Source organism: Onychostruthus taczanowskii, unplaced genomic scaffold, assembly GCF_017590055.1.
Source record: "Onychostruthus taczanowskii isolate IOZ18803 unplaced genomic scaffold, ASM1759005v1 scaffold253, whole genome shotgun sequence".
In the NCBI taxonomy this organism is placed as follows: domain Eukaryota; kingdom Metazoa; phylum Chordata; class Aves; order Passeriformes; family Passeridae; genus Onychostruthus; species Onychostruthus taczanowskii.
This window is the reverse complement of record NW_024499830.1, coordinates 78,814-94,248: the sequence shown is the minus strand read 5'-3', so window position 1 is coordinate 94,248 and position 15,435 is coordinate 78,814. Positions and strand designations below refer to the sequence as shown.

The 15,435-nt window shown below is 52.6% G+C and overlaps 1 protein-coding gene across 34 annotated transcripts in view; it reads right to left on the bottom strand.

Annotated features, from left to right (window-relative positions):
- The window catches only part of SCRIB (scribble planar cell polarity protein), a 99,069-nt gene that overhangs the window by 28,825 nt on the left and 54,809 nt on the right, over positions 1 to 15,435 (bottom strand). For 20 of the 34 annotated variants that reach the window (XM_041407096.1, XM_041407102.1, XM_041407110.1 and 17 more), the window contains 7 exons: positions 13,593 to 13,709; positions 11,844 to 12,032; positions 11,481 to 11,639; positions 11,176 to 11,232; positions 7,147 to 7,203; positions 6,387 to 6,470; positions 830 to 1,213 (listed from right to left, as the gene is read on the bottom strand). In XM_041407096.1, the coding sequence (XP_041263030.1) occupies positions 830 to 1,213; positions 6,387 to 6,470; positions 7,147 to 7,203; positions 11,176 to 11,232; positions 11,481 to 11,639; positions 11,844 to 12,032; positions 13,593 to 13,709 (1,047 nt within the window). The remainder of the gene's footprint in view (positions 1 to 829; positions 1,214 to 6,386; positions 6,471 to 7,146; positions 7,204 to 11,175; positions 11,233 to 11,480; positions 11,640 to 11,843; positions 12,033 to 13,592; positions 13,710 to 15,435) is intronic. The other 14 variants (XM_041407120.1, XM_041407121.1, XM_041407126.1 and 11 more) reach the window with 9 other exon arrangements.

The window sequence follows — 15,435 nt, the reverse complement described above, 5'->3', positions numbered from 1 at the left end:
TGTGGGGCTGCATTGATTTTCAAACCTCCCAAAAGGCTTTAAAAGGAAGAAGGGGAGAGTGCTCTAAGCTCACCTGGCTACACACCTGAGAAATTCCTAGCAAGGAACTGAACCACCTCCAAGATCACTACAGCTGAGGACTGGGTTTGTTGACTGGTTAGTTGATCTGCTATGTATGGGGCTGCTTATGTGGGGCTGCATTGATTTTCAGACCCCCAGAAGGCTTTAAAAGGAAGAAGGGGAGAACATGTAGTGTTCATCTGGAGGGTGCTATCTTTGGGTCCAGTCACTGCTCCACCACGGGTTCCCTGTGCAACAGCAGGGATGTCAAATACAGATTTCCCAGAACAGAAAGCTAAATTCTCCCTTGGAATTCCCAAGTCTTGATCTACTGAATGGTGTCACCTGGGAGGAGCAGCACCTAGGCTGCGGATCTACTGTGTTTTCCAGATGTTTTCCAGATGTTTCCACCATCCAGAGAAATGCTGTGCTCAGGGCCAGGGACAGAAATGTGGCACCAGCACTGATCCCTACCAGCGCTGCCAGCTGCCCGCCGCCAGCCGGGCAGGCAGGGACGCCCCTGCTCCCAGCCAGACCCCGAGGGACAGCAGAGAGGTCACAGATGCTGTCCTGTCCCCAGCACCAGCATGTGTTAGTGGCCAGAGGATGACACAGTGACCCTGGGGACCGCTGGCCTGCACGTGGCACGGGGTGGGGGCACACGGGGAGGGGACCGGCCCTCGGGCGCCGTGCTGCCCGGTGCCAGGGTTTAGTAGGGTGCAGTGGCCCGGGCTGTGTCAGTGCATGCCACACACCACACGCTGCTTGCCTTGGAGTACAGGCTGGTCTTCAGCACGCCCTCCCTGCCATAGCCCAGGGGAGGCCCCCCCAGGCCAGCCGTGCCCGTGGCCTTGCCCCTGCGGTTGGCCACCACAAAGGGGTTCTCACTGAAGGGGATGGGCTGCGAGTCGATCAAGCACTCTGGCGTCTCTGGCAGCTGCTCCTGGGACAAGGGACACCCCTCGGGGTCCTGCTGGTCTCCCTGGGGCTGCTGTGCCCCACTCGTGTGCTGCTGGGGAGGCACGGGGAGCTGAGGGGGCCCGGCCGTGCCCGCTGCCGGCTCCGGGGACGCGTCCCGGCCGTGCCACACCCGCGGGGACAGCACGGCAGTGTCACCCTCCATGCTGCAGCTGGGCTTAGAGCACTCAACAGGCTGAGAGGAAACAGAAGGATCGGAGAGAAATGAGAAGAACAGAGCAAAGAAGAGGAGGGAGAAAATACAGAGCAGCTGCTGAAGGACAGGGGAGAGAATTCCAGTGCTAAGGCCCGCACAGCATCCCGACCCTCTCTCCTGCTCTGCCACCGATCTGTGACCCTCAGTGCCACTCCCGGGAGAGGAGCCTGCTGTGCACACGCAGCCCAGGGAGCTGACAGGCTGCACTCCTCTCACTCACACACCTTCCTGCAGCTGCTGCCCAGCCAAACCCACCTCCAACACCTGTACCAGCACATGCTCCCCCCCTCACCTCAGCACACAGAGTCTCAGAACTGCTGGGGTTGGAAGGCACCTCTGGAGATCCTCCAGTTCAACCCCACTTCACTGAGCCCACGATCCATGGCCCAGCCTCTGCTGTCACCCCAACACTGCCACAGAGTCACACCACACCCCCGTGCACTCCCACCACACCTGCTCAGGTGAACATGCTTTAAGGCTCACAGCACACCCCAAACACCAGAGCTCAGTGAGCACAGACCCTTTGGGTGGCTCCTGCTGATGGCAGGACTGAGGCAGCCCCAGCTCTGTCAGGCTCAGTGCACACAGCCCCAGCGAAGCCCTGACCTCCCCTTAATGCCACAGAAGAGAGTTTGTTACCCCAGCCAGAGCCTTCCTCAGGGGAGCAGGGACAGCCAGAGAGCAAAGACCAAAGCTTCCATCCAAGTGCCTCCAGGGAGCAGAAAGACCTCTCCTGCTCAGAGCAAATTCTTCAGCTCCTGTGTCATGGCAGTGGTCACCAAAATAGCTCTCAGGGGTGGGCTGGTGACTACAATGGCAGCTGGGAGGCTCAGGAATTTCAGAGGCCCTCCCCTAACCCCCAACCCAACCTCTGTGGTGGGCAGAGCCCTGGCTCATATCGTGTTTCCTCACCAGTGAAGCCTGTGCTACCCTGGGATATTCTGCTGTGTGTGATTTTTCAGTGTAAAACCCTACTTTTAGCCCCTTTTCTCCCAGGTGCCATCATGCCTGATGGTCAGCGGGCAGCCTCAGCCCCTGTTTTGTTCCTGGGCCCAGCTGGACTCCCTGTAAGCTCCAGCTCCTGCTGCAGCACGTCCTGGTGGGGGATTCCTCCTCCCCAACCTCACCAGGGCTATTCCTGTCAGACAAGCCACAATTTCTATTTTGGGTAAGCAAGAATTTGGGCAATGCAGCGAGCTTTCCCAGCTCGCAGACAGAGCAGACACGTGCTACCCTGCATCCTCCCTGGCACTGAAAGAAATCCAATCTTAAATCTGTGAACAAGTGAAAAAAAGGAATCAGTGGCAAGAAACTGAAGAGAAATAGATTCAGAAGAGAAAGTACAGGCTGCTAATTAACTAATCATGGTGACCTGATACTGAGACATGCCAAGTCTTCTCCATCTCTCATAGCCCAGAAAGCAAAACTAGACTTTGATGGTTTTGCTGTGATCAGTCCCTCAGGGGTGTGCCTTTCATTCCTGTTCAATGCAGAAGACAGAGACTAGCAGCTCTTTGACTTCTGTAAGGGAAATGTCAGAGAGTCACAGAATCCCAGGATGGTTTGGGTGGGAAGAGACATGAAAGCTCATATTGTTCCATCCTCCAGGGACACCTTCCACTGAACCAGGCTGCTCCAAGTCCCACCCAACCTGGCCTTGGACACTTCCAGGGATCCAGGGGCATCCACAGCTTCTCTCCAGAGGCTGCAGTGCACTGCATGGCCAAAGAGCATCCTCCAAACAAGCATTCCCATGCTGCTTCCAATGGGAATTTTCAGTTTGGCTTACAAGAGTGGACAAAGAGAATGGCCATCTCGTCAGCCTTTGTTAAATCCTGCTCACAAGGGCCCCAGATGCAGCAACACAGGTGGATCCAGGACAGACAGCCAGTGCTCCCTTCTCTGGTGGCTGCTCTGGGGGAATCCTCCTGACCAGCTCCACCCATAGCTGCAGTGGTCAGTGGATGATCTACACCTCCTGCTCCACAGTGCACAGATGGACCTGCACCTCCTCCTGCTCCACAGCAAGAGCAGCTCCCTACAGATCCTCGTGTGGCACGGGGAGGACAGGAACAGTTCCCTACAGCTCCCTCACAGGGAGCTATGCAGCAGTAAAAGACACCCAGTCGCTGTTCAGAGGAGAACACCTGTGGGGAGAACTGGCCTGGAGACAGGAAGAAGGAGGAAGCCACGATGGGAACAGGGCAAGAGCACCTGGAGGAGGCTGTCCAGAGACAGATAGCCTGCCACGGACCCGCCTGCTCCTCCACTGGCTGCACTGACCCTGGCTGGGTGTTCCAGTGGCCACCTAGCAGGCCAGGGCAGCTCCTGAAGGACCACCAGACCCTCCCTTCCCCAGGATCCAGGCAGATGTACTTTTCCAACCAGAGCAAAGACAGGGCTGGTGACAGCTGGACCAGCACAGGCACCCCTGGGGCCCTCCCTGCAATGGGACATTTATAGAAGCACCCACGGCCCCACATTCCCGTGCCTGGCGTTCCCAGGCTGACAACCCTGCCAGGCACAGCCCCAGAGCTGCTCTGCTCTGCACCACTGCTCTGTCCTGCCCCAGCTGCTGCCTGGGGCTGGCTCTCCCCTCTTCCAGCTCCTGAGTTACACTCAGAGGTGCTAAAAATAAACCTTTTCCTGATACTGCTTTGTTGTGTGAACAGCAAGAGGGAAAAACCCAAAGCTGGGAAGTGTGGGAAGAAAAGGAGGCAGAGCTGGAGCCAAAGCAGAGCTGTTACTGGAGTAAGGCCTGGAGTAAGAGGAAAGAGAACAGGAGAGAAGACCTGTTGGCATGGAATGAGATGGAGACAGGAAGGATAAAAGATGCTCCTGAAACCCCAGAATGGGAATGCAGAATGGGATGATGACAGCAAAGGGAGATCTTGCTGCAACAGGGGGAAAGGAGGAAGACTGAGGATGTGTGAAGGAGCAGGCAGAATCCCAGAAGAATGGGTGTGATACAGGAAAGGTAAAAGAAGCTTACAAGAGTGGACAAAGAGAATGGCCATCTCGTCAGCCTTTGTTAAATCCTGCTCACAAGGGCCCCAGATGCAGCAACACAGGTGGATCCAGGACAGACAGCCAGTGCTCCCTTCTCTGGTGGCTGCTCTGGGGGAATCCTCCTGACCAGCTCCACCCATAGCTGCAGTGGTCAGTGGATGATCTACACCTCTTGCTCCACAGTGCACAGATGGACCTGCACCTCCTCCTGCTCCACAGCAAGAGCAGCTCCCTACAGATCCTCGTGTGGCACGGGGAGGACAGGAACAGTTCCCTACAGCTCCCTCACAGGGAGCTATGCAGCAGTAAAAGACACCCAGCCGCTGTTCAGAGGAGAACAGCTGTGGGGAGAACTGGCCTGGAGACAGGAAGAAGGAGGAAGCCACGATGGGAACAGGGCAAGAGCACCTGGAGGAGGCTGTCCAGAGACAGATAGCCTGCCACGGACCCGCCTGCTCCTCCACTGGCTGCACTGACCCTGGCTGGGTGTTCCAGTGGCCACCTAGCAGGCCAGGGCAGCTCCTGAAGGACCACCAGACCCTCCCTTCCCCAGGATCCAGGCAGATGTACTTTTCCAACCAGAGCAAAGACAGGGCTGGTGACAGCTGGACCAGCACAGGCACCCCTGGGGCCCTCCCTGCAATGGGACATTTATAGAAGCACCCACGGCCCCACATTCCCGTGCCTGGCGTTCCCAGGCTGACAACCCTGCCAGGCACAGCCCCAGAGCTGCTCTGCTCTGCACCACACCGAGCTGTCCTGCCCCAGCTGCTGCCTGGGGCTGGCTCTCCCCTCTTCCAGCTCCTGAGTTACACTCAGAGGTGCTAAAAATAAACCTTTTCCTGATACTGCTTTGTTGTGTGAACAGCAAGAGGGAAAAACCCACAGCTGGGAAGTGTGGGAAGAAAAGGAGGCAGAGCTGGAGCCAAAGCAGAGCTGTTACTGGAGTAAGGCCTGGAGTAAGAGGAAAGAGAACAGGAGAGAAGACCTGTTGGCATGGAATGAGATGGAGACAGGAAGGATAAAAGATGCTCCTGAAACCCCAGAATGGGAATGCAGAATGGGATGATGACAGCAAAGGGAGATCTTGCTGCAACAGGGGGAAAGGAGGAAGACTGAGGATGTGTGAAGGAGCAGGCAGAAACCCAGAAGAATGGGTGTGTTACAGGAAAGGTAAAAGAAAGAAAAGATGGAGAGGTGAGATTTCAAACAACAGGAGAGAGGTAAGTCTGTAATCTGTGAAGTTTGTGAAATCTGGAATTTCTCTTGGCCACTACAAGTGAGGGACTGCCAGGCAGGGCACAGGACAGGAATATCCAGAGCAGGAGTCAGGATACATGAGCCACAGGGCTCAGCCATGACACAACCACAGACACATCCCTTCTGCAGGCCTGGGGGAAGCTTGGCTTTAACAGAGCCTCAGGGCAGCTTGGGCTGGAAGGGACCCTGAGACCAGCCAGTCCCACCCTCTGCCATGGTCAGGAAAATTTCCACTAGAGCACCAGGGGTAGACACTTCCACTGAACGGATGGCTCCAAGCACTGTCCAACCTGGCCTTAAACTTCTTTTATTTTTAATACTTTCAGTTTCATCACCCCCATCCCTCCCCTTTCCTGAACACCATCCCTTAATGGATTCACAACTGAGCTGTGCACACAACACTGCTGTCACTGTGTTGGGAAGGATCTTTCTCTCCCTCCTTGGCAGCTCTCTGGAGCCTCTTCCTTCCACAACAGATCCCTGCATGCCCCCACTCACATCCCCTTCTCTCCCACCAGGCTGTTCCTTCTGCCTTGTACTCTGCTTTTTGCAACTTCTCCAACTTTGCCACTTCCCTTCCCAAAAGGCAAAGCCGCTTGGCTCTTGTTCTCCTCATTTTCTTATTCCCATCTTCCTTTGCAGCTCCTGGTTCAGTGCCTGAGCCCCCCACAGCTCTGCTGCCCAGATTTCCTTTGTCACCTCCCACAGCATGGCACAGGTGGAGGGCAGGTGATGGAAGGACCGTGGTCTTCCCTGCAGGGACCTCCACAGCCCCTCACAGTGCCTCCCCTGCAGGGACCCCCACCTCCACAGCCCCTCAGTGCCTCCCCTGTTGGGAATCACCCCTCCAGAGCCCCCCAGAACCCCCAGGACCCCCACTCACAGCACGGTTGCCTCTCTGCAGGCCACTGCTGGGCAGCGCTGCCAGGGTCCGGTAGTCCAGGCGCAGGGGTTCACTGGGGATGTTCTGGAGAGGGTAAAAAAACCAGGAACAGGTCAGGCCCAAAGCCAACTGAATCAATGAGAAAGAGCACTGAAAAGGGAACCACCCCAGTAATAAGCCAGGTCTTATCTCCAAACTCATCAGAGTTCCCACTATCTGGAAAAAGAGCTGGAATTGCTCAAAACACAACCACGTGAACTCGTGGCAGGAGCCAGGCTTGAGAAACCCCACAGAGAACATGTCACTGTGCACCCCTGGGCACCCACTGCTGCTCAGACCCCTGCACTCCTCCTGCCCCATGCCCACCTCCCGATGGAGCAGAGAGCATGCCATACCCACCTGTTTGCTCCAACAGCACCTGGAATGACGGGACCTGGACATGTGTAAGAATTTAAGTCTGCAATTCCCCTACAGTTCCTTATTCCAACCTCAACTCACACTCACTTTCTATTTTGTCTCCCACATACTGCCTTTCTAACCCCAAAGAGAAGCCAAGGTTTCTAACCCAGCCCCTGTTTTCCTCAATCCCTTACACATTTCTTCATTTCTGATCTCTAATCCCCAAAGCCACATCCTCTTAGGGGAGGGAGTGAAGAACACAAAGCTTTGGGGAACAAACTCTTTCTGGGGACTTCTCCAGCCTTCCTGTCTAGCTGTAGCCCTTTTCTGGGCTCTCCAGCCCTTCCCCTGTGCTGCTCACCTCTGCTTCCTCCTCAAGCTGCTGCGTGGCTGCCTCCCGCTCCCTACGCATCCGCTCCTTCCGTGGGACAGACAGAGCCAGAGCAGGGAGACAAGAGAGAGGCACAGAGGTCAAACGAGCTGGGCAGCACTGCTGAGGGGACACTGGGGCAGTGCCTGCACCAGGAAAGGGGCAGCAGAAACCCAGCACCAACACTGGCACTGGGGAAGGAGGAGCTGGAACTGGGCACTGTTACTGCCAGAGGAAAGGACAGGGATAGAACAAGAACATCTGGGTGCCACAGGGGAGAGGGAGAGCAGGTGTCCCCGAGGAAAGGACAGGGATAGAACAAGAACATCTGGGTGCCACAGGTGAGAGGGAGAGCAGGTGTTCCCGAGGAAAGGACAGGGACAGAACAAGAACATCTGGGTGCCACAGGTGAGGGGGAGAGCAGGTGTCCCCGCCACAGGTGAAAGGGAGAGCAGGTGTCCCCGAGGAAAGGACAGGGATAGAACAAGAACATCTGGGTGCCACAGGTGAGAGGGAGAGCAGGTGTCCCCGAGGAAAGGACAGGGACAGAACAAGAACATCTGGGTGCCACAGGTGAGAGGGAGAGCAGGTGTCCCCGAGATCCTCAGCAGAGACAATCCTGGGGAAAGAGAGAGAGCTACTGTGCCCCCAAGCACAACCACAGCAAGGGAGAGGAGGAGTTTGCTCACTGCTGGAAGAGACACCTTGATGGAGCACAGACAGGACAGGCTGGGAGGGAATGGAAAAACAAATCCACAGAGCACAGGCCTGGCTGGCTTATAGCACCACATACAGAATGAAATACATACAAAGGGACAGAAAGGTCCTGGCACGAGGTCAGCTCAGCACCAGCTGTCACTCAGCACTGCAGGGGCTTTAGACAGTGACCAGTGACTAATCCCAAAAGCCCCAGCCATGGGACTGCTCCAGGCTGCAAGAGGAAGGGAAAGTGCAGGACTTGTCCTAAGGACTGATTCTGGGCACTGATATTTCTGTGACTTGTCACGTGGCAGCTCTGGGCAGAGCCAGCCTGGGGACAGCACAGCAGCATCCTTCTCTTGTCCATGGAACCCTCTCAGCTCTCTCCCCAAGCAGGAACCAGATGGTCCAGAAGTCCTGACCCTGGGAGACTGGGAGGTGAAAGGCAGCTCAGAGGGATCAACTGAAAATTCTGCTGAGCACGTGGGCCCTGCTCTTTAACAGGTTCCATGCACTACAGATTCCCACTGTCCCACATCACCCCGTGAGCTCCAAGCAAGGGAAAGCAGCCTGAGAAGTCACTAATGCTCTGGAGGATCACAGCTCCCAAAAGGATATTGAGGGATGTTCAAGGTAAGGTTTATCTGAATCTGGTTATGCTTGTTTTGACCAAGAGTCCTCTGTAGGGTGAGGGTTCCAGGTGACACTAATGTGGTGTGTGACTCTTCTCTGAGGTCACATTCTGAGCAGTGACAGGAGCACCAGTCAGCCCAGATGGAGCTGTGGCCCCAAATTCCCACAAATTTGTAGTACCAAATTCTGCCCCAAATCAATCTCTGACAATAGCTCCAGATTCTGCTCCAAATTCTGCTCCAAATCCATCTCTGACAATAGCTGGATTAAGACTAGAAAAATAACTACAGCCACAGAGAAAGGAGAGAACACCAGGGATCAGTCCACAGAGACTCAGAGTAACTGACACTTCTACTAGAAACTGGATTATCAGAGAACTGGAGGCAAGAGGTATCAGCAGTGAACAGGTTTGAAAACTTTACCACGAGTAGAGCAGAGGCATAATTCCTCCCAGTTATCCAGTTCACAGCTTGCTGTGGGCTAGAGACACGCTTGGTCTCTATTCTCTTGTGCAAGAACGAACATGAAACACTGAGAAAAACATCTCAAAAGTGGTGACAGAAATTACCAAGGATCTGGCACTGGGACAGGAACTTCCTTCAGTATTCCAACGGCCACCACGGAGTGCTGGCTCCATCACTGGGACAAATTTAATCATCAAAACCAGTTTTAGAGACATAATCCCAGATTCAAGGTTTAAAAGGCCCAGCAGAAAAACATGTATTTGCTCAGGGGCCTCAGGATCCCAGGAGGTCCAGGGAGCCTGGAGCAACCATTGCTGCCTCCTCCTGGCACACCAGGGGAAGGGGCACTAAAATATATCAGCTTTTTTTAAAATGAGATATGGCCAAGGCTACTTCAACAATCATAGGGTTTCTCTGGGTTTATTTTGACCCAAGTATTTTTAAGTAATCTCAGTATAAATTCTGGCTAAGTCTTTCTCTACCTGAGCCTGGACAAATGGTACTTGCTTAGACCCAGCAGCATCATTTGGGGCCACACTTGCTATATTCACAGGTGTTAGAAATTCTGATACTGACCCACAGTACCTGAACTCTCCTGGAACATATTTGAATCCATATATCCATATTCAAATCCATGTACTGCCCACATTAAAACTGGCAGGAATATCCCTTGCTCAGACAGAAACACAATGAAATCAGGTTTGCTGAAACCACATCCAACCACACTGAGTTCCTTCCCAGGCAAGGAATGAGACACTTTACAGGAAAAAACCTAAATCTGATCTGAACTGCCTTTGCTCTGGGTGAGGCCCCTCCTACCCAAATTAGTCAGGATGGTTTGGGTGCGAAGAGACCTTCCAGGGCCATCCTGCCCAACCCCTGCAATGAGGGATGTCTCCAACTGGATCAGGCCCAAGATCATTGTGTAAGGTCAATCCACTTCCACCCAGAACTGCCAACCTCACCCCGCTCTTGTGGGGCAGCAAATGTGAACAAGCTCAGGAACTGCAGCTGCAGAGAGAGAGCCCAGGGAAACTTCAGGTGTATCTGAACCTGAAACCTGACAAACACCTGAAAAATGTACACACACCTCTGCCAGGAGAGCAGATTCCCCACTGACAACACTGAAGAATTCCATTTTCTCTCTTCTTCCAGCGACTCTGACTGGATAAATTTTAAGAGGGCTGACTGGAAACTCTATCACACACCTCTGCCAGGAGAGCAGATTCCCCACTGACAACACTGAAGAATTCCATTTTCTCTCTTCTTCCAGTGACTCTGACTGGATAAATTACTGTTTTAAGAGGGCTGACTGGAAACTCTACATCCTCAAGAGGCTTGAGTCTGCTGATCCATTTCTGTGAAATTCCCCTTCTGTGAAATTCTCTTTCTGTGCAACGCTGAGCCAGTGGGCAGAGACACAAAACTCTCACAGCAAAGCAGAGAAATGACCATGTGAACTGAGAAGCCCAAAGCTGTGACTGACCAACAGCATCACTTCTCCACTCAGGGCAGCTTGGAGCACTGTGTTCTCATCTTTGCTCACAAAACCTCTGTCAGTCACAGGGTGCTGGAGAAATTTGATTAAACTTGGGACTTCCAAGCTCAGTGGCCATTTTTCAGGAAGCTGCAGCTTGGCCAGTGGGTACCAGCAAGTAACAAGGGTGGTCTTTGTGAATGTCACAGGAACATCACCAGAGAGGTACACGGGGAGGTGCAGCAAAGCCTAAGAGCAGCCAGGGCAACAGAGCAGGGCACTACAGACAGGGAATGCCCAGGGCTCCACCCCATGGCACTGCCAACAGGGGAGGGATGCAGAACTGCCATGGCACTGCCAACAGGGGAGGGATGCAGAACTGCCATGGCACTGACAACAGGGCAGAGCTCTGGAGCTCCCCATGGCACTGCCAACAGGGCAGAGATCCAGAACTGCCATGGCACTGACACCAGGGCAGAGATCCAGAGCTCCCCGTGGCACTGCCAATGGGGCAGAGATCCAGAGCTCCCGATGGCACTACAGTGGAGCAGAGATCCAGAACTGCCATGGCACTGACACCAGGGCAGAGATCCAGAGCTCCAGGTGGCACTGCCAACGGGGCAGAGATCCAGAGCTCCCCGTGGCACTACAGTGGAGAACAGATAACCTGTGACACCTTCCTTGGGACTCACAGGCTCAGCAGAGCCACTGCCACAAACACATTCTGCTACACAAACAATCTCTCACCACTTTCTCCATTTCTTCTCTCTCCCACTGAGTGGCTTCTCTCACCATTTCCATCTCCTAGGAGAGAGCAGAGTTAGAGCCACCTCACCCCGTGCTCTCTCCACACCTGCAGCATCCAGGACCTCACAAAGGTGTCACAGTCCATCCTAGCATGTTCCTGATCCACGTGCTGGGCCATGCTGACCCCAGGCCGTGCCCACTGCACAGCACACTGCAGGCTGCATGCACCAAGGGAGACACTAGAGACTTCCAGAGACTGCTTCCACTCTGCCAGGTGCTCCCAGCTCCGGCACACCTCCACCCACCTTCTGCAGGATCTCCAACTCCTCGGGGCTCAAATCCCGGTCGATGGAGGAGATGCTCTCCAGGCTGTTCTTGCGCCCAATGCCAGCAGCAAAAGGGTTGGCAATGATTCCTGGGGACATCTGCAGAGCAAACAGCAAATCAGTGATTCCTGGGGACATCTGCAGAGCAAACAGCAAATCAGTGATTCCTGGGGACATGTGCAGAGCAAACAGCAAATCACACCTGGTGGAAGCCACAGAATTCATTCCAGAAACTGCCCATTCCTCCACCATCTAAACCCCACAGTGCTACAGCTGGTGCCAGCCTGGCTGGGCTCCACGTGGGGCACTGCGGTGGCCCCAGGGCCGGCCCTGCAGGCTCACCTCGATGGCAGCAGCAGCCTTGGGGTCGAAGCCGTCGCACACCAGCACGAGCAGCGCGTCGCCCACGGCGCGCAGCACCTGCACGGCCTCGGTGTGCGTCATGCCCAGCAGGCTCTGGTGGTTCACCTCCAGGATCCGCATCCCCACCTGCAGGCGGCCGTCCCGGGCAGCGGCCCCCGAGGAGCTCACCTGCAACACACCAAGGGCCACCGGAGCTCAGAGGAGACGCGAGAGCCTGGGGACGGCACACACAGGGAACGGGGGCAACAGCCCGCAGCTGCAAGGCAGGGGAACAGTCTCCAATGCTATGGAGAGGGCAGAACAGGAAGAACCTGTACAGGCTGGCGGAGGGTGTGGAAGAATCTTTTGTGTGAGATAAAAGAATGCGAATTTGAAAACTGTTATCCCAAGGAAAGAACTGGGTGAGAAGGAAAAGCTGTCATAATGCATCTCACGGAAAGAGAAATCATTTTGTGGTGGGAGAGAGACGCAACAGACATGTAAATGAAGACAAACTAAGGAGGAAGGAGGCAGGGATCAGACATGCAAAGAGGAAGAAAAGGAAAAGCACCACTTTGTCTCCTGGTTACCAAAAATATCCAGGGAAAATCAGAGGCAGGAAAACCCCTCCAGACAGGACAGATAAGAAAGGCTCAGGGGAGTAACACAGCTCAAGGGAGAGCAGGGAAGTTCAGGATTTTGGTTCTCTGCAGGCTAAAACAAGTGTTGGGAAAACAGGGAGGGGAGATGGGGTAAACTAACTCTGTGCCATGGCTAAACTGTGAACCTCCCACCCCCAAATCCTGTAATGGTGCAGGAGAGAAAACCAGACCAAACTACTCAAAATAACTGTCAGTTAGAATAATCCCAGGTTTTCTTTTCCTGCTCTTACAAATGTTCCAGGTGAACATGCAACTCTCATTCTGAAAGAGGGAATTTATTTTTAGAACTCAGATAAAACAGTTACAGCCACATAACAACAAATGCTGAATGTTCCCTTGCCTTAGCAGCAACCAATTATCAATTATCAGGGCTGACTGCCAATTATGGAGTGTCTTCAGCCATGAGGATAACTCACATCAGTTTCTACCCCAAAAAAAAAACCAGCTAAAAGAGGGAATCAGTGACAATAAAGTGAACAGCCAGAGTCCTCTTTGTCAGCAGCAAGACCAAAATGACACCACTTATTGCTGTGCTCTGCTGCCAGTGACGAAGAAGCAATAAAAACTTTTTGGAAAGGGTTGGGAGGAGCAAAAACTGATAAGCATAAGCACAAGTTGAACAATAAAACGTGTAATTTCTGGAGGAAAACTGATGTGAGAATTTTGTGTGACACAAGCAACCATCTAAAAAAGCAACACAGATAGTGCACGGCACAGGAGAAAAGGTTAGGAATTCCTGATGCTTTCCATGGAAGGAGGAAAGAGCTTGCATGTCTAAGTGGGCAGGAAGGGACAGGCACAGGGGGACCAACAGGAATGTGGGTACAAGGAAAGATGTGTGGGTATGCATTACAGAAAAAAACACAAGAGAAGAAACACAAAGCAAAATAAAGGCAAGCAGGAAATAAAATAAGAAACTGTGAAGCTGCTGTAGAGGAGGAAATATGCAAGGACAAAGACTTGTCTCCTTTGCTGGAGGGAGAATCTCCAGAACTGATGCACCAGTGAAAGCTGAGAGCACATTCCAGCAGCTCCCCAGGGTTCACCCTTCTCCCTGGCAGTGCCTGCAGAGGTGGTGCTCTGGTACCTTGGAGATGAAGATGCCTTCATCAGTGGGATCAAACGGATTGCCAGCATGGCCCTTGGCTCCACCCCGGATGCTGATGCCCAGCTTCTCTCCTGGAGCCTTTTCAATGCATATTTCCTGGAAACACAGAAGAGTCTCCTTGTTTCTGAGCCAAGTTCAGCTGAGGGAACACTCCTTGGAGTGACCACAGCTCTAAATGCCCTGAAAAGGGCCTGGATTAGCCACATCCCTCATTTGGCAGTTTATTCCTGTTGGTGGGGACCTGCCCTTTTCTGTTCCCTGGTGACAGAGTCTCCACAGCCACGGCAAGAGGCACACTTAAAAGTGACTGGATTCTGCCACAGCAGTGGTGCCTCAGGTTTTAGCTTGTGTATTTTTCAGATTCTATTCTGCTGTAGTGTGTGGGTTTGGGCTTCATATGATGGGATGGTGAGCTATCTTCACAGAGTAGGGAGATAGAACAATTCCTTCTCTAGCTGGGCACCCAAGGACAAATGATCTAATTCTCAGGCCCAAGAGCACAAACGATGGTGGACTGATGAGAGAAAAACAAGAAGGATGGGACTTCACGGGCTAAAGCTCTAATTGGGCAATTAGCTCCAATATGCTGATGGATCAAAACTTACACGTGGCATTCACATTCTCCAAAAAATCCCTTCGCCCAGGATTTTTCTTCTGGGAAACTGAGAAGTCTCAGAGAAAAAGGAAAACAATTACTATCTCATTTGCTTCTCCTCTGTTTTGCTCATGTGGAATGTGTTTGGACATTGTTTCATTGGTTTCATGTGAGTTGTTTTGACTCAATGGTCAATCAGGGCCAAGCTGTGTCGAGACTCTGGAAAGAGTCAAGAGTTTTCATTATTACCTTTTTCATTATTACCTTTTTAGCGTTCAGTAAGTATCCCTTCTGTATTCTTTAGTATAGTATAGTATATTATTCTTTAATATAATATAGTATTATAAAGTAATAAATTAGCCTTCTGAGAACATGGAGTCAGATTCATCATTCCTCCCTGCCACAAGGGCCCATGCAAATTCAATACTTATAGAAGTGTGACACCCCATGACTGGTCATCCATTTTTGTAACTATCTTGGGTTCATCTTGGGTGTATGCCTGCCTGGGCTCTTGTGCTGCCCAAGGTGGATCTACTGAGATCTCCTAACAAATCCTTACTTTATTCTTTAGCTCCATCTAGCCTCTGTTCTAGGTCAGCCTTCACAAGGCATCAGGAGAAGGAAATTACAAGAGTCTGGCTGTATCCTAGTCCCAGGCCTCCCCTGTGGAAGCCCAGGGCACAGGTAATATTTCTCTGTCTGCTCTGGGGTGCTCTGGCTCCCAGGGGAGCACTGACTTTGACCCTCACTCCTGGAGAAAGTTCCCTAGACTTCAAGATAGACCAGAATCCACAAAAGTCTGAAATAGATTATAGAGAGTAGTGTATCACTTGGTGAGAAATTTAGGGTCTGGGATTTTTAGTATGTTGTGGATGGAAGTGGAGGGCACAGGGTGTCATCCTGGATTTCTTCTTCATGCTGCTTCTTCCTCCTTCTTCATGGGTTTGGGTGGCATTTTGTAATTGGGCAGAAAAGTCCGCATTGAGGGCTCTTTGGGATCAGTTATTGGGTTAAAAGGGGAAATAATCCAGGTGTCAGTTCTTAATTGGATAGTTTAGTCTTCAAAGTCCTTGGAACAAGAGATTGTTGGCCGTTTTGTGCCTTCTAATGAAAAGCTGCCGGACTCGTGGTTGTGAGACTGTTTTACTGATAAAAATAAACACTTGAGTCCAAATGTGAAATACCACCTCAAGTGCCTTCAATCCAGACCCTGACAACTGGTACAAC